We start from the raw sequence: 27,833 nt of genomic DNA on the forward strand, positions 1-27,833 counted from the left end.
ATATATATATATATTACTGTGTTTCATATATAGTGTGTGAGAAAGAGAGTGATAAAAAAAAAGGAAACAATCTATGAATTATATATAGAGTGCTGTATGTAAGAAATGAACCTGTTGTAGGGAGATCTTAGTCATTGAGGGGACATCCCAAAAGCACCACAGACTGCCTGAGGCAATTAAGAAAATAATGTGATTCTACCACTGGGTGTGTTCAAACACGGCACAGTTGTAAAGTGTTAGTTGAGAGATTAGAAGGGTGTGAAGAGAATAGTCATTGAGAAGGTAGTTTAGCGAAAGAGTGGGTTATGTATGTATGTGTGTGTATGTGTATGTATGTGTATCTGTGTATACGTGTGTATATATATATATATATGTACACATGTACACACATTCACGTACATACATGTTTTTGTGTCTATATATATAATATCTATGTATTTATACCCCTCTTTGAGAAATGTTTGGAAAACTGTGATGATGTCAGCAGTAATTAAATGTGTGCATTTGCCTGTTTCTATATAAATATAGGTATATAAATTAGAAACAGACGATATATCTATATCTATCTCTATGTATGTATGTATGTGTATATACATATATATTTAATGTATACATACACAAAAACACATATGCACACGTATATATATATATATATATATATATATATACATACACACATACATCTTTATATACATATGCACATACATTTATTATATGTGTGTGAGTGGTTGTGCCTATATGTTTTGTGTATGTGTTTATTTACATACATATACATGTATATATATATATATACATATATACACCACACACACACACACACACACACAGAAACATAGTTAAAAAGACATTCTGGTTGACCAACTTTAGCCAAAAATGAGAGTGGAGAGAATTTCAGCCTATGCAGCCATGGTGCCAGATTTAGCAACACAAGCTGATCCAAATAAAGATTGGCACCTCATTGGCCATGGTCTGGGGGTACAACAGCTAATATCTTCAAACAGAGATAACAAATTCAGGATTGATGTAGGAGAATCCAGCAAATTCAGTCTGGTCTAAATTCATAATGAACAGTTTGTCTGTTGGTGTCAACTTTGGAGCTTCACTGGTGAATTCGCGGTCGAAATTGCTGACATCTTTTTTGCTTTTCTGTTAAAAGAAAAGTGAATAAAATTGAGAATGAAAACAATAATAAGGCTTAAGGTTGGAGCTATATGTATAAAAACAAAAGAGTAGCTGAGCAACAATAGGAATTTAAACTTAGAATTTGTAGGAGAGCTGTGATTTATTGATTCAAACCTGTGTATCATTGATATTTATTTTATCAGCTTCACAAGGATAGGTAAAAAGAAAAAAGTAAAGCTTTAATGTGGCAAGATTTGGGTTGATGATGTGATATAACTAAATGGCATAAAGAGGGATTGAAGACAGACAATCAAAGCTATCAGCAGTGAGGGAAGAATAGGAAATGCCAACATCTGCAAAGAAGTGTATGGGACTTTATATAGTGAGTTGTTGACGTGAAGAGCCTTGGGTTTTTCTCAACAATCAGCAAGCTATAACACTGTGCAAGAAAAATTTTTTTTGTTTTTTTGTCTGTGTTATTTCCCACTTGCTTTTATTTAGAAATTAAAGGAAATGATAACTATTCCCTTGAAACATTGCTTTTGTGACACGGACATCAATGCTTTGAAACTGACCTATTTTTCATAACACTTCAGACAGATTCAGTGCTGAATTGCTGAAGCAGAAATATTGTTATAGCAAATATTCTGCTCAATACCACAGATTTGCTTGTTAGTTGCTTGACCTTAAACTATTTGAGCATGTCCCTTAGTGGCTGACAATATGTGCATCTCTGATCATGAACAAGAGTAGTGGAGGAGCATCATAGCCATGTGTTGAGAGGGATTCTTTGGCATTTGAATGAAGGTAAGAAAAGCAAAATTTAAAGGAAATAGCCATTTTCCATACTTTCTAGGGCGAAGTAAATAGGAGATAACAATTGTTACCAAGGACAAAAATTGTGTTACACAGTGTAATTCATAAATATGGATGGGGAAAACTGGCTGAGTTTAAAGTATTGGACAATTGATTATATGGCATTTTATTAGTTTAGATTGTACAACTAAGCAAGGTATATAACTCTGCTTAACCTAGTTTAGTTAATTGAATAATAAACCAGGTTCCACTTCTATTTCAAAATTGAGTGGTTAGTGGTAAAAAATGGTATTGCCAAGTTATCAACAACAACTATTTCTCACATAGATAGGAATCCTGAGATTTGTAAAACATTCATGGAAAGTTGAGGCAATAATCCTTCTCCCAAGTAGAAGCCAAGAATTCGTAAGATGAGAACATACATTTTGAGAAGAACTCTGGCTTTGCCAATTTAATAATAATATGGATGGTGCAAAATCCCTTCTCGACCGAAGGTAATGTGGCGGTGGAACAATGTTGTTGACAGGGCTATTAGGGAAAAGAAACAGGCTTCGAAGGACTGGAAGAACGGTGGTAGCAGGGAATCATATCTGACTGCCGAAAGGGATGCGAGGAGACAGGTTTATTTAGCCAGGGGAAAAGCAGATAAGAAAAAAAATTTGCCAATATTCTGCACCGTGCGGACCAAAGACTTGAGGTATTTTGTACTGCGAGACAGTGTGTGAGAGAGAATTGTGATGTCATAGGAGAGATGTGTCCGCATGGATGATGGTTCACTTGCATTAAATGAGGCTGCAAAAAGAGAAGTATGGAGACACCACTATGAAGGGTTGCTAAATAAAGAGAAGGAATGGGAGAAAGAGAGCCTGCCAAATGCTGACCCAACAGAAGGACCAGCTATCCGAATTGACAGTGCCTTGGTAGATAAAGCAATTAAGGGTATGAAGACAGGGAACGCTCCCAGCCCATCAAGAATCACTGCAGAGATGCTCAAAATATCTGGCAGTGTTGGCTATAGCCTAGTCACCCATATAGTCAACCAGGTGATACACAAAGGAGTCATACCCAATGACTGGTGTAGCAGCATAATAGTCAACTGTTACAAAGGTAAAGGTGATGCCCTAGATACAAATAATTACAGAGGTATCAAGCTATTGGATAAAGTAATGAATGTCTCAGAGAGGGTTGAAGCCCACCTAATTAGGGAGAGGGTCAGTCTAGATGAGATGCAGTTTGGGTTTGTGCCAGGGAAAAGCACTATTGATGCTATATTTCTAGTAAGACAGCTGCAGTAGAAATACCTAGCTACAGATAACCCCTCTACCTAGCTTTCGCTGACATAGAGAAAGCCTTTGACAGATAAGCTGATCCCTTATCTGGTGGTCAATGAGGAAACTAGGGATAGATGAATGGTTAGTGAGAGCTGTTCAAGCCATGTACAGGGATGCTGTTAGTAAGGTGAGGGTTGGCAACGAGTACAGTGAAGAATTCAGGGTAGAGGTAGGGGTCCACCAAGGCTCAGTCCTCAGCCCCCTCCTATTTATCACAGTCCTCCAGGCAATAACAGAGGAATTCAAGACAGGATGCCCCTGGGAGCTCCTCTATGCTGATGACCTTACTCTTATTGCTGAGTCACTATCAGAACTAGAGGAGAAGCTTCAGGTGAGGAAGCAAGGATTAGAATCAACCTAGCTAAAACCAAAGTCTTAATAAGTAGGAAGGCAGACAAACCACAAATCCCTTCAGGTAGATGGCCCTGCTCGATCTGTAGAAAGGACATAGGTAGAAACTCTATAAGATGTACCCAGTGTAAGCTATGGACACATAGGAGGTGCAGCAATATCAAAGGAAGGCTAACTGGGAAGATAGTTTTTGTATGTGGCAGATGCTCGGGAGCAATAAACATTGGAAATGTGCAGAGAACGACTTCTGTCATATTCTAGGGAGAAAAACTACAAGTAGTTGACAGCTTCCATTACCTAGGTGACCAAGTCAGTAGCAGGAGTGGATGCTCTGAATGGGTAGCTGCTAGAATAAGAATAACCTGGGCAAAGTTCAGAGAGCTCCTACCTCTGCTGGTGACAAAGGGCCTCTCACTCAGAGCAAAAGGTAGACTGTATGATGCATGTGTACTAACAGCCATGCTACATGGCAGTGAAACATGGGCCGTGACTGCTGAGGACATGCGTAAGCTTGCAAAGAATGAAGCCAGTATGCTCCAATGGATGTGTAATGTCAGTGCTCATACTCGACAGAGTGTAAGTACCTTGAGAGAAAAGCTGGACCTAAGAAGCATCAGATGTGGTGTGCAAGAGAGACGACTGTGCTGGTATGGACATGTGGTGCGAATGGATGAGGACAGGTGTGTGAAAAAGTGTCATACTCTAGCAGTTGAGAGAATCTGTGGAAGAGGCAGACCTAGGAAGACCTTTGATGAGGTGGTGCAGCACAACCTTCGAACATTGGACCTTACTGAAGCAATGACTAGTGACTGAGACCTTTGGAGATATGCTGTGCTTGAGAAGACCTGGCAAGCCAAGTTAGACCATAACCCATGGCCTATGCCAGCAGTGTAACCAGCCTACTTATGCATTGCTAGCGAAGACCAGTTGAGGCAAGTGAAATCACAATCAAAATCAAATTCGCTGACATGGCCAATGACAGCATCGCCTAACTGGCACCCGTGACAGTGGAATGTTAAAAGCAGCATCTGAGCATGATCGTTGCCGGGGCCACTGACTGCCTCCCATGCCGGTAGCACATAAAAAGCACCATTCGAGCATGATCATTACCAGCGTCGCCTTACTGGCACATGAAAAACCACATTCAAGCAAGGTCATTGCCAGCGCCGCTTGACTGGCTCCTGTGCAGGTGGCACATAAAAAACACCATTTAAGTGTGGCCATCGCCAGTACCACCTGACTGGCCCTCAAATTGTTTGGATGCATCGTCACCCATTTTATGCCATGTAGATCGATCTAGGCAATGACTTCCTTAAGATGTCAGATTAAGCTGTAGAGGTTTAGTGTTTGCTTCGACTTATCCTCATCCCTAAGGAGAGTTCTTCCTTTGTCACGATATCCCTCCACTTGTTGGCCATACAGAAGAATTTTCAGAATTCGTCATCATCAATATAATAATAATAATAAGAATAATAATAACAATAATAATCCTTTCTGTTATAGGCACAAGACTTGAAATTTTGTGGGGAAAGGGTTAGTTGATTACATTGACCCCTGAGATCAACAGGAAATTATTTTATCATTGTCAAAAAGAAAAAAAAGAAAAACCAATTTGAAATGAGAATGAAAAAAATGAGGACTAATGCCACAAAGTGTTTATTCTGATGATTCTGTCAGCTCACTGCTCTCCACTCTAAGGCGATTGTCCATAGGCTCTACATGAAGAAGGTAAAGGTGGACATGGGCTGATTAGCATACGGGAGTGCATCAACAGTAAAAGAAGAAATATGGCAGAATATTTGGTGAACAACAAACAAAACCTGCTACAGTATGCTGCTAATGCAGAATAATTTACCAAAAATGGACTTGAGAATGCTAATGAATTCCGATCATGAACAACCAATGAGAAAGAAGAAACCTTATTCCGCATGGAATTACATGGTCAGTTCCACCGTGAAATTAACAGCTTAAAAGACCAGGAAGCATCATAGAGGTGGCTCAGCAAGGTAGACCTAAAAGAAGAAGACTGAAAGCCTAATCATTGCTGCCCAGGACCAGGCATTGAATACCAACTCAGTGAGAAGGGATACATATCACACAAGTGCAACGAACCGTTGCAGAATGTGTAGGAAGAGGGTCGAAAGCGTGACTCACTTTGTTAGTGCTTGTGAGAGTCTTGTGCAGAAAGAATACAAGTGCAGACATGACAAGGTAGCCCAAAACCTTCACTGGCTACCATGCTGGAGGTATGGATACGAGGTAATAGGTGCTTGGTACCGACATACACTGGAAAAGGTAATGGACGTAAAGGGGAAGGCAAAAATCCTCAGGGACTTTGACTTCCAGACAAAGAGCACTGAAGACCAGATACAATAACCTTTAGAAGGGACAAACAAGAGTGAGTGCCTAATCTGGCAGTGCCAGGAGATCAACATATCATCGTGAAAGAAAGAGAAAAGATTGATAAATATGGAGACCAGAGAATTGAGATCGCTAAGATGAGGCAGCTACAATAGTCAAATGTAAAGGTTGTCCCTATTGTCATTGGAGCATTGGGTTCAATACTACTCAACCTGAAAAAACATCTGAAAGCTTTAGAAATAGCCTACAATCTGGGTGTATTGCAAAAATCATCATTACTTGAAAGCGCATACTGTCTGAAGTCCTCGTGGTGACTTGACAGACAGTACAAATCCCCATTAGACACAATATCTTCAATCAACAACATCCCGATATTGGATGTTGTGAAACATCTTTAATAATAATAATGATAATATCCATTTAAACGTGTGTGTTGTATTACATGAATCAATTTTGCTACTGCCCCTGCCACTTCCCCTCTCCAAGCTTTCAGTCATACTGCAACATTTCTTATCCTTCACTCGCCCTAGGATGCTGGGTGTGTCTTGGCAAGTGATTTTAACAAACAAGCAGATTATTATTATTAATAATAATAATAATTATTATTATTATTTCTACTAAAGGCACAAGGCCTGAAATTTTGGGGTGGGGACTAGTTGATTACATTGACCCCAGTGTTTCACTGGTACTTAGTTTATTGACTTCGAAAGGATGTAAGGCAAAGTTGACCTCGGCAGAATTTTAACTCAGAACATAATGATGGATGAAACAGTAGCAGGCCAGGCAAAATGCCACTAAGCCTTTTGCCTGGCCTGCTAATGGTTCTGAAAGCTTGCCGTCCTAATAATAATAATAAATCTTTTCCCTATAGGCACAAGGCCTAAATAATAATAACAATGGTTTAAAAAAAATGGCATAAGATTAGCAATTTCTGGGTAGTGGGAAAGTTTTATTGACCCCCTAAAGGATGAAAGGCAAAGTCAACCTCAGCAGAATTTGAACTCAGAATGTAAAGAGGGGTGAAATGCTGCTGAGCGCTTTGTCTAGTTTGCTAACAATTCTGCCAGCTTGCTGAGTTTTTAATAATAATAACAAGAAGAAGAAGAATCCTTCCTACTATAGGAATATAGGGAAAGGGAGGGGGATAATTGCTAAATTGACCCTGGTACTCAACTGGAACTTATTTCATTGACCCTGATAGGATGAAAGGTGAAGTTGACCTCAGCGGAATTTGAGCTCAGAACATAAAAATGGACAAAATTTCTGCAAAGCATAAGCATAATAATAATAACGATGATAATAATTCTAATTTTGGCACAAAGCCAGCAATTTTGAGGGGAGGGGTTAACCAATACCTTTGGTCCTAGTACTTGATTACTATTTATTTCACTGAGCCTGAAAGGCTGAAGGGCAAAGCTGACGTTGGTGAAATTTGAACTTGGAGCTTAATGAGTTGGAAGAAATATCACAGACATTTTGTCCATTAATGATTCTGCTGGCTCTCCTAATAATAATAATAAGTCTTTCTACTATAGACACAAGGCCTGAAATTTTTATTATGGTTTTGGGGTGCTGGTCAATTACATTGACTCTAGTTCTCAACTGGTATGTATCTCTTTGACCCCGAAAGGATGAAAGGCAAAGTTGCCCTCAGTGGAACTTGAATTCAGAGTGTAAAGATGGACAAGATGCTGCTAAGCATTATGCCTGTTGTGTTATTGTCTCTGCCAGCTTGCCTTATTATTCTTTCATCATTTTTGGGTTTGGGGGTCGATGAAATAAGGACCATTTGAGGTCATTGTAATCAGGCCCTCCCACCAAACTTTTAGACCTTGTGCCTATAGTAAGTAGGATTATTATTATCATTATTAAGGTGGTGAGATGGCACAATTGTTAGCACGCCAGGCAAAATGCTTAGCAGCATTTCATGTGTCTTTATTTTCTGAGTTCAAATTCCACTAAGGTTGGCTTTGCCTTTTATCCTTTCGGGATTGATTAATTAAGTACCAGTGAAATACTGGGGGTTGTTGTAATCCACTAGTCCCCCTTCCCTAAAATTTCAAGTCTAGTGCCTTAAGAAGAAAGGATTAATAATAATAATAATAATAATAATAATAATAATAATACAAGAATTAAAAAAAAGCTTGTTTTGTTACATGAAAGTAAGAATTTTAATGAATTGAAGCTAGCTATTAGTGAAAAATGCAGAAGAACAATGGAAAATATTACAAATAAAATTGCAGTCTTAGAATATCAGCCAGTGGATGGTATAGTCTGAAATAAATGGGGTATAGGTAGATCAACTGAAAATATCAATAAAACATTGATTGAAGATGAACTATTGCTTCCAATTCATAGATATATCAGGCAAAAAAAAAAAAGAAAGAAAAAGAAAGAAGAAATGTATACTGAAGACAATAGTAAACAGAATTGGTGGTGGAAGAGATCAGAAGCAACATGGAATAACAACAAACAAGCCTTGTAATCAGATGAGATGTTTCTGATACTGTTAATAGCAGCTGCCATTTCATATAATGACTGTGTTCATTTTGCTTTGATATATATATATGCATTACATTTTTAACATAAGTTATCTATGAAGAGATTTTTCACTCAGACAAAATCCACAGCAAAATGCCTTTCTATCGGGCATATACATTTAGTGTGATACACAGATGCCTATTTAATCTTAATTCTATTTCAGTTGCATTGACTGAATATTTTTACTGCCCAGGAAGCATTCTGCAACATCAGTGAATATGTTATTCACTGTTTCTTATATATCAAAGCACAAATTTCATTCAAAGAAGTAACAAACGGGTACAAGCCTCATGAAGGGTGAAATGTATCTAATGTTTATATGAGTCACTGCTGTGGCAATGTTCATTTTGCTTCACTAGACACTGAGTTTTTAGCATGACATGTCTATGAAGATGTTTTCTCTTAAACAAAAAAGCACAGTAGTATGCCTTTCTATGGTGTATATACATTTATTATAATACACAGATGTCTATTTTAACTTAATACTGTTTCAGTTGCTTCCACGGAAAACAATTCATGATCACACTTGGTAGAGAACTAAGAGATTACTACTGTTTATTTCATCCTTACTGTTTTAATGTCAATGTTTCTAAGCAGGGATGGGTCGGATGGCTCTGCTGTACAACAAATCACAAGTTTTATTCTTATATCATCTTGTATGTAAGCCATGTCATTCTGTGATCTGAACTCACCACTTTCTCCTATGTCTTCTTCTACTTGGAATTCACTGTATATCCCTCTGTCAACATACCGTTGCACTTTTGTTCTAAATCAACCTCCATTCACAGCCAATGTCCATGTCAGTGCAATTATCTCTTTGCACATACATTGACTGATGCTATTGTAACCAACCACTCGTAAGTTCACTAAAATATAATCTATGAAAACATCAATGGAAGCTAAAATGTAGAACATTATAAAACACCTTTCAATCAAATCAGTGAAGCTTTCAGCTTATGAATTCTAGAGAATTTTGAAGAAAAAGTGGTTTGATGAAAAAAAAAAAAAAAAATTCAGAAATATGATTTATTCAAAGAGGGAAGGAAACAAAGAAATGGAAAAGAAGACAATTCCGACAGTTGACTCTTTGACTGCTTCTATAAAGAATGGAGGTGAATAGCCAACACAAGGGATGCAGTGAGCAGCAAGATTGACAGCATTGCTGCGACAGGAAGTTATAGACATGGATCTCAGTTACATGAAATCAGTCAGTTAACAGAATTTGTGGGTTTTTTTTTCTCATAAATAAAACTGCAGCTGCTTTTGGTGGTCATTGCAACAGTAGAGTTTATGTCTTAACCATATAAACCGAATTATGATTGGAAATAGAAACTAAGAAGGCTGATGCTGTCATTGGTATTAATAATTCAACTTACATTACAAGGATGGTAATAATTTACTATATAGTGCACTGGTATTACCAATTAAAAATACATAGGTATCAACAATTAGATATACATTACAACATACATTACAGGCATGTTAATGTTTTCATAATTGCTACACATACCCATAACATAGACAACACATTTGTACAGTGGACGTGACTGCAACACATAATACACACATAAACAATACACAATATATATAACAATAACAAACACTATACATAATTATTGGTACCCCTTGAATTGCGGAAGCATTGTAATCCTGAAAATCTTGCCTTAACATGGAATTTAACAATTGATTTCTATGTTACAAGGAAGTCACTGTAGATCGGACTCACTGGGAAACCATGTTTCCTTTTACAGAATTCCATGCTATAGCAACATTTTCATGACCATAATAATTCTATAGCATGGAGGTGATGCATGCATAATACATGCTGCACATAAGTAAGACCCCTGGAAATATACATGAAAATATTACAGTATCATTAAATATCACAAAAATAACTAAATGCAGAAGACTATTGCCATTGATACACACACACATACATATATGTCTGCGTGTGTATTGGACAATTAACTGTTACTTACATAAACAACTCTACCTATCACTTAGAATACAAAATTGTGTTATTTTTAATGGCAACAATCCTCCTAGTAAATACCAAGTTTGCTATTCTCTCTAATTGGTGTTGTACATAAAAATAACACCCACTACACATAATTATAAGATACATGCTAGATATACTTATACTAAACATCATAACCACATACATACAAATATAAATACATTATGCATAATCATAATATACACTATACAAATATAACACATACTACGAACAAATACAATACACTTAAGTATAACACTTGTGACAGACTTTATCTTAATAAGAAAGTCGATTGGAATGATTGATTGAGATAATTTTTTTTTAGGAAAATAAAATAACTACAAAATGAAATTACTGATTATCTTTTTACATTAATGTGAATAGTAAACTAAATGAATTACACAATCTGTCTGTGTGTCAACAAGTACAACAAAGAAATTACTTTCAGTTATCAGACAGACATTAGTGAGAGGTGAGAAGTGAGAAGATACAAATGGTAGTCACAAAGGTAGTCACGCTAAAGAGGAGAAAAAATTAGAACATTTATTAATTGTTTAAAAAGCATTTCTGGAATAGGTGTTAGGATTTTCATTAACAGTTTGTTTAAACAAGTCCTGGTTCATCATTTAGGTGAGTGAATCCTATTCAATCCCATGTCTGTCAGAAGTGCATCAACCATCTCTTATACATCTTTATTGTCATCTTTGCTTCCATCTTAACAACTACTCTACTGTTCTTATTTCACTACACATACTACATTACATTCTTTAATTAACATCACTCTTATACTTCAGAAACCTACTCAACCCACTGTTTCCCTTGACAACTAAATAATCTTGATAGCTTCTCAACCATCAAACACAACATCCCTGTCCGTTATAATTCTCCTTTTCACTGAGGAAGTCCACAACTACATACTTCTGGTAAATATAAATTTCTTTGATTATCTGTCTACATACTGTTTGACATTTTAAAATATACTAACTACTGGGTCCTCCTGTATGTAAAATATCCCTTATAATATGATCACCATGCTATGGTCGTTCTACCAGGGTCACTATATACTCTGTGATAGTTCTATAATAGTCACTACACTATACATATGTGTTAGATCTACTATGGTCTTCACACAATAGGGTAGTTTTATCATAGACTTCACACTATGACAATTCTATCATTGTCCTCATTAATTCATGGTAATTCTCTCATAATCTCCACACCATGATACACTATGGCATTTTTATCTTAGTCATCAAACAATATGACAGTTCAGTGACAGTCACCACACTATATGGCAGTTGTATTATAGTCAATAAGTTATATGGTAGTTCTATCTTTGGCTCTCCACACTATATGGTAGTTACCTCATGTTCTCTACATAGAAACAACTGATAAACTTCTGGGTTACGTCTTACATAAGGTTTCTGTCACAGAACACTTATGGCAAAAATTTCATTAATTATGATTAATTTTGATATTATCACTGCTTATGATTGAGTAGCTTAAATGTCTGTCTAATTAGGTCTAATGAACTAATCACTTAGAATGAGAGCCTTCTTTCATTCACAATCAACTGATTCACCCTTCTTCATGAAATGAGGTGTATTTAATTAGATAAACGCTTCTACACTATTTCTATTTATTTAATATTTTCTGAACTAAGTGAGTCAAGTAGATACTGGGCGATCACTTGAAAGGTCAATGTATCAAATTCAGACCACAGTTGTGGATGGTAAATTCTATGTTTCACCATTGATGTGAAATTCTGTTTCAGCATGGTAAAACTGTTGAGTGTTTCATTGTTGCGTAGTATTCAGGTCAATTCTACTTATGGCTAATGCAAGAAAATATGTTGGTTCTCATTGAGCTTCTCTTTATATGATCAAATGAGCCACGACATTGAGCTGAGATTTTCACACTCTGATAGCAAGACCAATTAGTATCCAGTTGTTAATATTGAACTGAAACTATTTCAATATATGACATTTCTTTTATAAGGCAGAGAGAGGCTGGCAGAAATGTCAGCATGTCAGGCGAAATGCTTAGCAATATTTCGTCTGTCTTTACGTTCTGAGTTCAAATCCTGCCGAGGTTGACTTTGCCTTTCATCCTTTCGAGGTTGATAAATTAAGTACCAGCTGTGTACTGAGGTCGATCTAATTGACTGGGCCCCCTCCCCCCAAATTTCAGGCCTTGTGCCTAGAGTAGAAGAGATTAGAGGTAAATAAGGGATAAAAAATAAAAAGAAAGTATCAGTATAGAGTTCTGCCTAGGTGGTCATACATAGATCTGTAAATGAATGTCAAGTGATAAAAGAAAAGAGTTTGTCAGCTTGTTTAGTTGTTATGGAGCCCTAGGTCAGAGGATAGAACAATCCATTTAGTACAAAGTAACTTATGTATGATGTTAAAATAGAATTATTGCATAAGTACATGGCTTCAGAGCACATGCACAAATAGAGGAAACTAACTAGAAACAGATATTAAATATTTCCTAACTGTTTCCTATAACACATAGTGCTTCTAACGGAAGATGGTCACTGTCAATTGGTTATCAAAATATCAAGCCATGTCCACAGAAAAGTCATTTATTAATTACCAAGTCTCCCTAAACACGATAATTTTTCTTCTGAAGCATGGCTTTTTTTGTCGTTTTATTGTATTAGCTACGTTGTCCATATGACCTGAACAGTTCACCCTAAACTTATATCACCTCACCTCTTCAAAACAAAATTTTTCTAGGACATGTGTTAACCTGTGTTTTTAATAGCTACCTTACCCTATTCTCAGTATATTACAAATGCTAAGGGCATTCTGAAATGGTTTTGCTTCCAGTTCTTATGTCTTGAAACAGGGTAAAATTCTTTAGAAAGTACACAGTGAGCATTAAACATTGCATTTCAAATCTTTGGATTAGCCCTGTGAACTACTGAAACCCTTACGACTATCACGACTGTCTTTCTTCACTTATTGATGCTCTCAGTCGTCTCTTTTCCTCTTTTTCATTGAGTTGTACTGCACCTAACAGTGTATACAATAAGCTCATGAATATCAACATTAGTATTATAGAAAAAGTACTTCCTCAGCATACAGAAGAACACCAGTATCTATTTATACTTAAGTGAAGTGACTCACTCAGTGTCAAGTGTGCATATATACATAGCATTAGCTGGATATTCCATTGTAACATTACAGCCATACGTTTGCTTTAATGATGTCTATCTACCCCCTCTGTTCATATGCCTGTACATATATAAATCTTTATATCCAACTGAACCTGGATGTCGTGTTAGAATGCCAAATACTGCATTATTAGCTTTGAGAGACCCTCTCATATAGGTGCATGGTATATAAAAGCACTGACATAAATCATAGCAGATGGGCATCCCTAATGAATGATTCTCATCTGCTACAATCTAGGTATGTGTGCTTTTATGCTCTAAGCACCTACATGAGATTCTTTCAAGGCTAATAACACATTATTTGGTCTTCAAACATGACATCCACATTAAGTTGGATATAAAGATTGCATTTTGGTACTAATACTTCTATCACTAATAATTAATATATCAAAACCAACTGAAACTAAATCACTATCATTCATGAGAGAGCTATTGAGAATTTCTTCTAAAGATGAGTTGCAAGATGAGAAAAGATTAAGTGGTTGAAATTGGTGAAGACACTCATGTTTGGTGTAATGCATTCAGGTTGAGAGAATTAAAGGTGGGTGGATGTAAATAGTTTTGTGGGGAAAAACTGAAAAAAGTGAGGAAATTTGGAAACAAGGTGAGTAGAATGGGAAGTATAAGAAGTAGTGAAACGAGAGAGAAATAAAAGAGAAAAAAAGAAACCCAGAAATTAAAATGAAGAAATCAGAAAGAAAATAAAAGCAACAATTTGAATTTCAGAAAGAAATGCAAATAAAGTGTAAAATAGGGTGAAAAAAATGGATAAATCAAAATACATGGTTTAAATAAAAGAAAAAGAAAGAAAAAAAAACAAAGAGTAAGAACATGCAAGAATAAAATGTTTAATAAACAAAAATTGGTGGAGAGGATGAGTTAGAAGCTGCCATTACTGTGACATAACCATAAAGTGTAAAGAAGCCTCTAAACATAATGTTGCTGTATCCTATTTAAACATTGCCACAAAAATAACTATAAAATGTAGCAAAGCTTGCAAAGATAGATTTGTATTTCAGAGTCAGCTAGAATGTATAGCAGAGTTGTAAATTTGTAGTGTGTTGACATTGAAATATTTTAGCATATTATGTAATTTTTCTCTTTCTACATACCCAGAGATCATAACTGATACATCATGACTAATATATATATAGAGAGAGAGGAAAGTGTGCAACTGTATATGATTTATCAGGAAAATCTATTACTGGAGACAAGGTACAACACCATAGTAACTCATGGAATGAAGACAGGTAAAAAAAAAAAAATGGAATTGACTTTTAAGAGGCTGGTTTGCAGGGTGGGGGGGGAACTGAAGGTCAGCACTGTAAACGTATTAAACAATAGTGTGTTATAAAGTTCTGTTTCTACTTACAGAAGAAAACACCCAAACACAGTACTTATTTATAGTAAGTTAGCATTATGAGAAGGTGTGCCATCTAGTGGCTAGGGTGTGGATTCATGATCATGAAGTTGTAGTTTTGGTTTTCTCACAAGTGGTATGTTGTGTTTTTTGAGCAAAATACTTCTTTTCCTGTTCCTCTAGTCAACATAGCTGAGACTAAATCTTTCGGTAGATGGCATTTCAATTTAGGAGAGAGTCAGCCTGAATCTTAAACCTAAGACTAAGATGGCATTAGCCATTGAGGGTTAATGCTATCCATCAACACAGTGTCAACAACACTCTATGAAATATACACTCTGTTGCATCCAGACTATGTCGATTAGGTAAACAACATGAGTTTCTTTGTGCAATTAGAAAAAGATTGGTCTGAACTAGTCTCAGCAATTTTTACTGGTTTAAAGAGGTTGGTGACACATTTTACTGATTCATCAGGGAGAAAATAGCATTTATAGTATAAAACTTAAATTGGTCTGCCGTACGTACACAGACTTAAACATAGGTATGTAAACTTATTGAATGTACGCTTCTTAAACACAGGTAAGTAACCTTATTCAAACTTTAACCACACACTACTGTCTCAGTACTTTAGCCATTAAACAACTTTGTCAGGAAATGTACTAATGTGTAAATGAGCAAAATTGATGCTTCTAACTCACTGCATTTTTTCAAAGTAAGCTGTGAGTCACTTTGAACGTGAGTAGATACTCTAAATGAGAAGGCAGTAACTAGTTGAAACTGCACAAGCAATAACTATTTGAAACTATACAAGCTATTCACAGTTTTATATAGAAATAGCAGCCCTGTGTTTTGACCACAGGGTTTATCTACATAGTGACACAGTCACAAACATATTTTAACTAACATGAAGTTCACTTATGCCTAAACATGGCTGAATTTCTTCTGACCTGATGCTCTAATAATGTAACTCAGTCAATGTTGCTGACTGTTTTAGCTAAAGCTATCAGTTTAAACCTGCTCAGAATTACCTCTCTTTGATATTTTTCATTGATGATGGCTGAAGAGTTACAAACACTGCATCTGGAAATCTGACACTGGCAACGACCACACTCAAATGTTGTTTTTCACTTGCCACCAGCACAGGTGCCAGTTAGGCGATGCTGGCAACGATCATGCTTGACTGGTGCTTTTTACGTGCCACCAGCACGGGAGCCAATCAGCGACCCTGGCATGCTTGGATGGTGCTTTTAACATTCCACTGGCACCAATCAGGTGGTACTGTCATTGGCCATGTCAGTGATTTTGATTTCACTTCCCTCAACAGGTCTTTGCAAACAAAGCTTATTGTCCAATGAATGAAGGGTACTCATAAGTGGGCTGGTTATATACCACTGGCATAGGCCATGGGTTAGGGTCTCACTTAGTTTGCTGGGTCTTCTCAAGCACAGTATACCTCCAAAGGTCTCAGTCACTAGTCATTGCCTCGGTGAGGCCCAATGTTTGAAGATCGTGCTTCCCCACCTCATCCCGGGTCTTCCTCTTCCACAGGTTCCCTCAACTGCTAGGGTGTGACACTTTTTCACACAGCTATCTTCATCCATTCTTACCACATGACCATACCAGTGCAGTCATCTCTCTTCCACACCAAATCTGATGCTTCTTAGGTCCAGCTTTTCTCTCAAGGCACTTACACTCTGTTGTGTATGCACACTGACATTACACATCCAGCGGAGTATACTGGCTTCATTCCTCATGAGCTTACACATGTCCTCAGCAGCCATGACCCATGTTTCACTGCCATGTAGCATGGCTGTTCATACACATGCGTCATACAATCTGCCTTTTACTCTGAGAGGCCCTTTGTCACCAGCAGAGGTAGGAGCTCTCTGAACTTTGCCCAGGCTATTCTTATTCTAGCAGCTACAGAGCATCCACTCCTGCTACTGACTTGGTCACCTAGATAATGGAAGCTATCAACTACTTGTAGTTTTTCTCCCTGGAATGAGACGGAAGCTGTTCTCTGCACATTTTCAGTTTTATTGCTCCTGAGCATTTGCCACATACAAAAGCTATCTTCACAGTTAGCCTTCCTTTGGTATTGCTGTACCTTTTATGTGTCCATAGCTTACACTGGGTATATCTTATGGAGTTTCTACCTACGCCTTTTCTACAGATTGAGCATAGAGGAGCTCCCAGGGGCATCCTGTCTTGAATTCCTCTGTTATTGCCTGGAGGATTATGATGAATAAGAGGGGGCTGAGCACTGATCCTTGGTGGACCCCTAACCCTACCCGAAATTCTTCCCTGTACTCATTGCCAACCCTCACCTTACTGACAGCATCCCTGTACATGGCTTGCACAGCTCTCTCTAGTTTCCTCATTGGCCACCAGATAAGGGATCGGCTTATCTGTCAAAGTCTTTCTCCATGTCAACGAAAGCCAGGTAGAGGGACTTATCTTTGGCTAGGTATTTCTCCTGCAGCTATCTTGCCAGAAATATAGCATCAGTGGTACTTTTCCCTGGCATGAACCCAAACTGCATCTGGCTAACTCTCACCCTAATTAGTTGGGCTATAACCCTCTCCATGACTTCCATTACCTGATCCAACAACTTAATACCTCTGTAATTGTCACCTTTACCTTTGTAGCAGTTGACTATTATGCTGCTACACCAGTCATTGGGTATAACTTCTTCATGTATCACCTGGTTGACTATACGGGTGACTAAGCTATAGCCGACACTGCCAGATATTTTGAGCATCTCTGCGGTGATTCCTGATTGGCAGCGAGCATTTGCTGTCTTCATACCCTTAATTGTTTTATCTACCAAGGTACTGTTAATTCGGATAGCTGGTCCCTATATATATATATATGAAAGATGTTGGTGTGTATGTATGAGTATGGATATCAATACAAGAGTTGAGAACATTCATTGCTAAATAACAAATAGGTGAATGAATTAATTACTGCAATCTGATTAAGCATTTAATTAGTTCCTACTTGTTAATGTATTTTCATTCTGTTGTTGTATTTGAGAAGAAAATCCACAATCCATGTCTTACAGATACCTTTTCAAGAATATAAAGGGTTCAGTTTCAATCAAATGTTGGATTTAATGATTTTGTCTGTTAACTTTGTTCATTATGGTAATGGTTGTGGTTCTGTTCTTGCTTTGATTGCTTTTGATATTGTGGTTATTGTTGTTATTCCTACTGTTATTGGGTAGCTTTGATCAGTTCTATTCAAGAAGACCTTTGAAAGCAATTGGTCCAATACTTAGCAACGTCTTAAAGGTCTGGACATAGTCTAGTTAACATTATCTGGTTCTGCAAGTGGAAAGGTTTATATTTGCATGGAAAAACTGGGTTCATATGATTGATATGCAATTAAAGATTTCAGTGAGTGGCAGTCACACAACTGTGAGGACTGGCAGAGATATACTAGGGAAAAATCAAAATTCACAATTGAGGGAAAGCTATATAAAGCAACAGGCCAACATATTTAAGCACCCAGCCTATATGAGGCTTCAGAACTATTTTGCATCAATTCATTCCATGTTAACATGAGTAGAAATGGTGTCTATAGACTTAAATGTTTGTGTATTGTTGGGAGAAAATAATTTTATGGCTAACCTGGAAAGAAAGAAGCAGTATAAGGTCTAAATGGATAATGGTGAGACGCACTCACATGTGAGAAAGATACTCATGTGGTGGTGGTTGTCTCTATATGATAAATTTCATGTGGAATAGACTGTTAAATATATCAGATGCATAAACAAAAATATGAATTCTGGATCAAGTTGCGAGGCAGACAAGAACTGGACCAGACTAATCTGGTATTAACCTTTTGCTAACAATTAGCTAGGCGAACCAATTGAGAGACTTTTGTTTGTAGCTAAACCATATTAAATCTGATACTTATTGTTGACAGTTAGACAGACTGAGTCAACAAAGAATAAATATTCCAGCAGAACAAAATGAAATGTCACTGATGGATCTGAACTAATAATTCATGAACAGAAAAATCAAATAATTTATCTCTTCAGCCTTCTTGTTCTGATTGATAACAAATAATTAGAAAACGAAGATTAAATAAAGTAACATCACCTTACTATATAATGGATATAAATAATTAATAAGAGAAAAGATAAAATATAATTGCTCCAGAAATCAATATGTGAAAGAGTATGTGTTAACTACAATGCATTAAGTACAGTGTGTGAAGCCTGGAGTTAAATACCTTGTCAGCCACAATATGGAAACTATTAAATTGATTATAGTGTGTGAACTAAGGTGATTTAAGAAACAACACCAATGAAATTTGCAACATTAAACTCAGCTTCTTTATCTCCTGCATCCCTACAGTATTGACATATCCCTCTTTCAACAAGAGTGTCATCTGTCAGCTGGTGTATTCTGAAAGAGCTGAGGTGTTTTCAGTGAATTGTAAACAATTGTTGCCAGATGTCAGTCAACCACGACCACAGAAAGGAAATGGCACCCACCACCATCATTATCATATAATCATGAGTACTGATGAGTTATTTGCCATTAAGATTTTCCATCAGACGTGTGAGCAGGAGATGATACTATGGGTCTCTATCTCCTCCTTTATCATCAAAATCTGCAGTAGCATTACCATAACACCCTCAACCAATGGACAAGTTATAATGAAATAGATAATATTTTAACTTGTCTTCATGATTTTAATAAGGGTGCACATTACGTTAAAATTCATTATTTTAATAAAATGGAGGAATAGGAATATTTAAGAAAAGAAATGAAACTGATTTACAAATTGTATTGAACAAAATATGATTCCTTGATTGGACAGAATAAGAGACTTTTGTTGTTACATTTTAGCTTGGCGAGAAAAGCCAATATCCAAAACCTTTATAGGCATTTCTGGAATAGTTAGGATAAGGCTGATGTTAATGGAAGCCTACTGATAAATAATGAAGCGAACATAGATTGTTAATAGGTCTTGTTAATTTACTGCATATTGAGTTAACTGAATTTTTGTCTAATCAAATGATGACACTTTAGAAAGCATTCAAACCCTAGCAGTCTTAATTATGAGTTCGTAGGCATTTATGATGAGGCTGGTTGTTAAGTGGAACCAGTCTTTACAAAATATGGTCATCACAGTTACAAGCAGCATTCTTGTGGAAGGGAAGGAAATGAAAAAAAGCAAAAGTATACATACTACCGCTCAAGAGTCTGATTGTATTTGACTGAAAAAGGGATTGACAAAAGAGAAGTTCCTGAATGCACTATCATCAATATTCATGATGATTAGACTGTCTGTTGGGGTCATTTTGACATCCTTAGAGGTGAACATCTTGTCAAAGTTTTCAGCTTTCCTCGAGTCATGCTGTAAGGGCAGAAAATAACAAATTAGTACAGTAGGTGTCTCAGGTAGAACCTATTTTGGTGAGTACCTCTCTGAGGTGAGACAGTATTACACTTGCAAGTCACCAGTGTAGGCTGATAACATACTGCTTAGGCTTTACATCACCTACTTCTCCTCTCAACAGCTGAAACCACTCACTTGAACTGATCTCTAGAAAACAAATGTCTGTCTGACAACAACACCAACAATAATGATGATGATGATGATGATAATGATGATGATGATGAAGAAGATGATGATGATGATCATAATGATAATAATAATAATAACAACAACAACAACAACAACAATAGTGTTAGTATTTTAAAACTATAAGAAGTATCCAGAGCTGTTTCAGATAAATTTCATCAATTTTTAATAACTTCATATTTTTTCTGTCTTTTCTGTCATTTTGTTGTAATTGAGTATGAATTGGATGGCTTTACAAACATTTATATGTTGTTGGATGTCCTTCTTACTGTTAACCACTTAATTATGGATTAGGGATGACAATTGTTCCAAGCCATGCAGACTGAAGTCAGCACAGTTTAATGCCTTCTTCAGAGACATAATCACAATGACTGTTGTGAGATTTGAACTCATGATTATTTAGTCTGTAGATTGGCCTAGCATGTTAACCTCACAGCCACTGCACTTCAACAGATTGAGAAGGAACAATACTGTTTGATAAACTTGATGTCAACAGAACAAACATTACTTGGAAGAATAACATTTTAATATTTTAATTCACAAGGGAACTGAACTAAGTTTCAGTTTTGTTTAATTTTCTCATTTGGTAATTTTCTTCTCGGGCATAGATAAGCTATGAATACAATTAAGATAAGGCTAAGAAAGAAGAGAAAATCAATGCCATAAATGGTGAGTAATACAATAATCAAAGAACAACTGCAAATAAAAATATAATAAGCAAACATGACTAAACTCTACTTGAAAATTACAGAAAGTATTCATTAAATTGAACAGTTATATACATCAAGGCTTAATAATTTTCTGATTCTTGTTGTATTTCATATATTTTATGCAGAAACTCTGAGCACATTAATTTTAATTGAGCTAATATCTCACTAATATAATTGGAATTTATCATTAATAAATTCAAGATTTAATATGGAATACAAATATGTTTTTCTTTTTATCTCTAAAATTATTATTATAATTATCACTTTCAGTTAACTTAATTATTAAAATGGAATTGTGCAAATTGTGCACATATAATGCATTATTGCATATTGAATGTATAATGCAGACAAGGTAGTTAACAGCTGTGGGTTCAAAAACTATACAACACTCACTTTATGTAGTCTTTAGTTTTAATTCATATTCTACCAACTGAATTGTTTCAACACTCAATATATATATACACACACACACTCTCAATATATATGTGTCTGTGTGTGTGTGTATATATATATGTATATATATATATATTATATATATATATATATAATATATATATATATATATATAATATATATATATATATATATATGAAAAAATGATTATTAGTTTTCTTAACTCATTTCAAAAACTGAGCAGGGGAAAGAGGTACAAAAAAACTTATAAAAAAAAAGGTGGGTGGCGAGAAACATTGATCAAGTGAAAATTAATTGGGTAATTGGTGCGACAGGTTCTCTTGATCCAGAGATCTCAACTCAGAGAGGTTGACTCTAACGTTAGCCTAACCATTAGTTAGTGTTGCCTTCCACAGATATTTACCATATTAGGTTAGCATAAGTTAATGTTAGTAGTACTGCAACTGCCACAGACAGAGGCAGGCATTTCACGACACAGTAGTAGACTAAATTGTTGCTGTTAGTAACAGTTGTAGTGGTAGTGGCAGAAATGACGACAATGGTGTCTGTGATCATACTGGAAGTAGTATAGCAATGATATAGAGTTAGTAGTGCTAGTAGTAATAGTAGTGGTGGTGGGTGGTGGTTGTAGGAACACCAGTATAAAACACCATGCAGTTAATAACAAAAGAAATGTAGTATAAGTACTGTGTATATCAAATGAAGAGAAAGAGAGGAAAAGGGGGAGAGAGAGAGAGAGAGGGAGGGAGGGGTAAAGGAAGCTGCTTAATTATAATGGCATGCACATAATTAAAAAAAAAGTAGCTCTATTATAAATTCTGGGAGTGAATTAGAAAACTAATGTGATACAGTTTCCAATGGATATATACACATGCATATGCAAACACACACACACACGACATAGTGTTGTTGTTGTACATATATTTAATTATTTTCTAATATTATACATCTTTTATAGACTTTGTAGCATCCTGATAATAAATTGCACTGACTCGTGCCTCCCCTCTAACCCCAACATACAAACTAAGCCAACTTGTATTCAACTGATTATGTTTGTTTTAATAATATAATAGAGTTAGCAATATATCATTCAGTGCTCCATTTGTACAGTTGCCGATGTCACTGTAGCATGACTGTCAATATCATGTGTGTGTGTGCGTGTCAATATATAATATATATAAGACACCCATGCTTGTGACACATAAAAAGCATCTGCGCCAGTGACCCGTAAAATGCACCCAGTACACTCTGTGGAGTGGCAGGAATTTGGAAGAGCAGCCATCCATAGAAACCAAGCCAAAGCAGACTGGAACCTGGAGCAGCTTTCCAGCAGTCCTAGTCACATCGCCTTACCCATGCCAGCATGGAGAACAGATGTTAAATGATGATGATGATGATGATGATATATATATATATAAAATCATCGTCATCATTTAACGTCTGCTTTCCATGCTAGCATGGGTTGGATGGTTTGACAGGAACTGGCTAGGCAGAAGACTGCACTAGGCTTCAGTGTTTGTTTTTGTATGGCTTTCATGGCTAGATGCCCTTCTTAACGCCACACACACACGTTAAAATATATAGGGAGCAATTTTTCTTTCAAATGTTATAATGAAGACACTACCATTCAAGTTTCATAACTTTTATCTATTTTATTAATGATTTTTGATGCTTCCTTCTGAGATGAGCTTTTAAATTTTTAACTCTAATGAATCCATTTTAACCTAGAAAAATCAACAAGAATTAAGCAATCACTAGTAATACGAAATACTCAAATGTAGCAGGAGATTAAAAATAGAAAAATAGACCCACCTCTTCCCATCACAGATACAACACTAAAAAACACAGTGCATATAAAATGAACCAAAAGTACCCCAGTTATTATGGAGGAATAATAATATCATTTCAGACTCATAAGCATGAATTAAACTTAACCCAAAGATAATAGAATACTTTTTAAAACACTATAAAAAATAAAAACAAAATATCTTTCTCATCTACATGAAACCACAAACTTGCAAATCATAGCACATACCTCAGACAACAAATTTTAATATAAATATCTAAGTTGTAACAATTGAAACTCAAACTGTTACATGGTACACCCAACTACAACACTTTCACCTTGGTTGACCATGCATTTACAATAAAAGCCATTACAATACAGTACATAAAACAAAATTATACATAAAAACATTAGTTGATAACACCACCATACTAGATAATTCTACAGTTATGTAGTAAAAGTAGATTAGCTCTGAAAGCTTTATGAATAGCAAAATGCAAACCATGACTGATGATGTACAAATCTAATTAGTCAAAATTCAAATACATACGAATTGTTGTATACTGTCAATCTAACACGAACGTGACAGTACACCACCGCTGTTTAGCCCTAGGAAGCATCAACGCCTCCTGATGGCTTTGACACATTTTTCCTGTGGCCTTATTTACATTCCTAGGGCTAAACAGCGGTAAATGTATATAAGGACACAGGAAAAATGTGTCAAAGCCATCAGGAGGCGTCGATGCTTCCTAGGGCTAAACAGTGGTGGTGTAACCCCCTACTGTCACGTTCACGTTAGATTGACAGTATACAACCATTCTATCGCCCCACCACCGTACATGTCTCTACGAGAGATTTAGAAATTTAGTATTTCCAAATACATACGGTAATACCAATACCATTTAAAGTGACTCTGCCTACTATAAAGCAGCACACCATCCTCACCTCATCCTGAAGATGAGATTACAAAGGTCAAGAAATGATGACGATGGATTTAAAATTCAGTAGCAATGGAATAAAGTATGAAAGTAATCTAGAGTTAACAGCTGAACAAATGTCTATCAATTATATCATCATTCCCACTCTTGTTGCTTGAAACAAAAATGTAGGAATATCACCTCACCACTTCATCCAGATGGCAACACAGAGGTGGTTTCGAAAAGCTAATAGACTTAGAAACATTATAGTTACGTAATGGACTAATAAGGAAATATGAAAAAAAAAAAAAGAACCCATTAAAAAAGCATCAGATTTGAAAATATTCATATATTCAATATGTATATACGTAGATATTATATTTGTGTGTGTGTTGGTTTATGGTTTTGCATGCTGCAATTAATAAAGCTTTCACAGCTAATCTAGTTTTGTTTTTTTAACAAAGTATTATCAACTACTTTTCTATCTGGTTTCATCTTGTATTTTACATTGTAACGTGATATAATGACTCCTAGTGAATACATGATTTTGGTACCATGATAAAAAATGCACTCACAACACTCTGTTATGTAGTTGGCAGAGTAGACAGTATTGGGCAGAAAGGACTATTTAGTTTGCTGGGGATATGACAACCTGGTACCATAAAATACATCTAGTATGCTCCGTAAAGAGATTGGCATTAAACATGGCATCCAGCCATAGAAATCTAGCCAAAACTAGAAAATGGAGTAAGAATAATAGAAGGACTACTCATAGAAAAGTTTGTCTCTAAAATAAACAGGCTGGTGGCACGTAAAAAGCACCATACGATCGTGGCCGTTGCCAGCCTCACCTGGCACCCCCCGTGCCGGTGGCACATAAAAAGCACCATCCGACGTGGGCATTTGCCAGCCCCGTCTGGCACCTGTGCGGTGGCACGTAAAAGCACCCACTACACTCATGGAGTGGTTGGTGTGAGGAAGAGCATCCAGCCGTAGAAATATTGCCAGATCAGACTGGGCCTGGTTCAGCCTTCTGGCTTCCCAGACCCCAGTTGAACCGTCCAACCCATGCTAGCATGGAAAGCGGACACTAAATGATGATGATGATATATATATACGTATACACACACACACACACACACACATATATATATATATATATATATGTATGTATGTATATTGTATATATATATACTATATAGTATATATATATTATGTATATATATATATGTATATTATAATGTATAACATATATATGTATATATATATGTATATATATATATATATATATATAGGTATTTATATATGTATATATATATATGTATATATATATGTATATATATATGTTATATATATGTATATATATATATATATATGTATATATCTATATATATATATATCTATATGTATATTATATATGTATATATATATATGTATATATATATGTATATATATATGTATATATATGTTATATATATATATATATATATATATATATATATATATATACACACACACATATATATATATATCTGCTGTAATATTTACAGCTTTAATAAAATGTTATAGTATGAAACAATTGTACTAAATTACCGGCTCCATTCTTGTTGCTTATTTTTGATTATAATCACCCAGCATATTTTTATGGGTAATACCATAAAAAATTCTGGTGCATCTAAATTAAGTACCATATTCATTTGAATCTATATTGTTTGCTGAACTTATATATATAGATATATATATATACATATATATATATATTAATAAAAGGAATTCCAACCGTGTCTGATTTTCACGTTTTATTTACAATCTTATAATGATATATTATAAGATAATATATTATAATAGAATAAAATAAAATAAAATAGTAGAATGTTAAATGTTCATTCTGATTGAACTAGTACTTTCATGCATTAAATTCTGCAATCTTCGGGTTCATGTAGTAGTGGTGACAGTCATGCTTCACAATTTTTGACTGTAGCGAGATGATTGATTCTGTGCTATAAATACAGCTGGGTAGGCTCCAGAGTGCTAGGTTTTGCAAACTGTATTCTGACCAATCAGTGTGTAGTATCACTCAATTACTTAAGCTGATTGGTTGGTTGAGCTGATTGGTTTAGGCGTCATGCTTTGTTGGACATGTCAAGAGTCCTGTATCTTGACCCTGGCCGAAGCAGCAATTATTGGGTTATTTTTAGAAATGTTGTAAATAGCCTTTGTCAGAGATTTTTATATTTTTATATTTCAATTGTCATCATCATCATCATTGTCAGCACCTTAATTATTGTTGCTAGTGGTGATGGTGGTGACAATAGAGCTTTTAAGCCTAAATAAGATAATTTTCCTGCTATCTTCATCTTGATCACCTTTAGTATTGTTGTTGTCATGGTCGTAGCAGTAGAAGTAGTACCTCTAAGTATTATTATTATTGCTTATTTAGCTTGGATTCGAATTTATCAATAAAATTCTTTTCTCTGATTTTCCTCTCGATTTCACTTGGGCTGTGTAATTTGTAGAACGGAAATATTATATACATTTTCCGGCCACACGTTGCTAGGTGGTTACTCAAAGGTATCTGACGGACCTCTGGGTCTCTAATCTGTTGCCGGTGTACATGTGAGCGTTCTGATAGTGCGTTTCCCGTCTGACCTACATATATTTCTTCACAATTTGGGCATTTGATGCAGTAAATTAAATTTCTGCTTTTGCAGTTCATATTCGCGTTTGTGAATATTTTCCCGGTTTTTGTGTTTATATATTGGCCGGTATGTATGAATTGGCATGAGCCACATCGGCTATCATTGCATTTAGATACAGTGAATGTTTGGTCTTTGTTGCTAAGGTCAAATTTTGCCTTTGTTAGTAATGTTTTCAAGTTTTTAGGCTGTCTTTTACTAAGCACCATAGCTCGATCCGTGATTATGTCTTTTAATTCATTACTTTGGGCAATGATTGGTAGGTTTGCTTTGGCAATGTTGAAGATATTCTGGTGACATGGGTTGTGTGTCACTATGAATGGTATGACTTGTTCTTGTTTTCCTCTTCCTTGGGTTGTCCTAAGTTGTTGTATGGGTATTTTTATAGCCCGCTGTATGCCATTTTCTATAAGTAGAGATGGGTATTTTTGTTTGAGCAAAAATTCTCTTAGTTCTGTTAGGCGTTTGTTACTGATATTTGCATCTTCTACAATGGTACAAATTCTTCTGGCTAGGCAGTATGGGATGTTACGTTTTGTATGTGGTGGATGGCACGACTTAAAATTTAGGTATCGATGTGTGTTTATAGTATATATCTGTGGTGATGGTGGTGTCTTTTTTAATTACCATTATATCTAGGAATGGTAATT

The 27,833-nt window shown here is 35.8% G+C and overlaps 1 protein-coding gene across 4 annotated transcripts in view; it reads right to left on the reverse strand.

Annotated features, from left to right (window-relative positions):
* Positions 1-711: 711 nt before the first annotated feature.
* The window catches only part of LOC115209909 (calcium-dependent protein kinase C), a 385,995-nt gene continuing 358,873 nt past the window's right edge, over positions 712-27,833 (reverse strand). For 2 of the 4 annotated variants that reach the window (XM_029778506.2, XM_029778507.2), the window contains one exon: positions 712-1,146. In XM_029778506.2, coding sequence (XP_029634366.1) covers positions 994-1,146 — 153 coding nt within the window. In that variant the 3' untranslated portion in view covers positions 712-993. Of the gene's footprint in view, positions 1,147-20,264; positions 20,433-27,833 lie in introns of those variants that run through there. The other 2 variants (XM_029778504.2, XM_029778505.2) reach the window with 1 other exon arrangement.

This window comes from Octopus sinensis, linkage group LG3 (assembly GCF_006345805.1).
Source record: "Octopus sinensis linkage group LG3, ASM634580v1, whole genome shotgun sequence".
Lineage (NCBI taxonomy): Eukaryota > Metazoa > Mollusca > Cephalopoda > Octopoda > Octopodidae > Octopus > Octopus sinensis.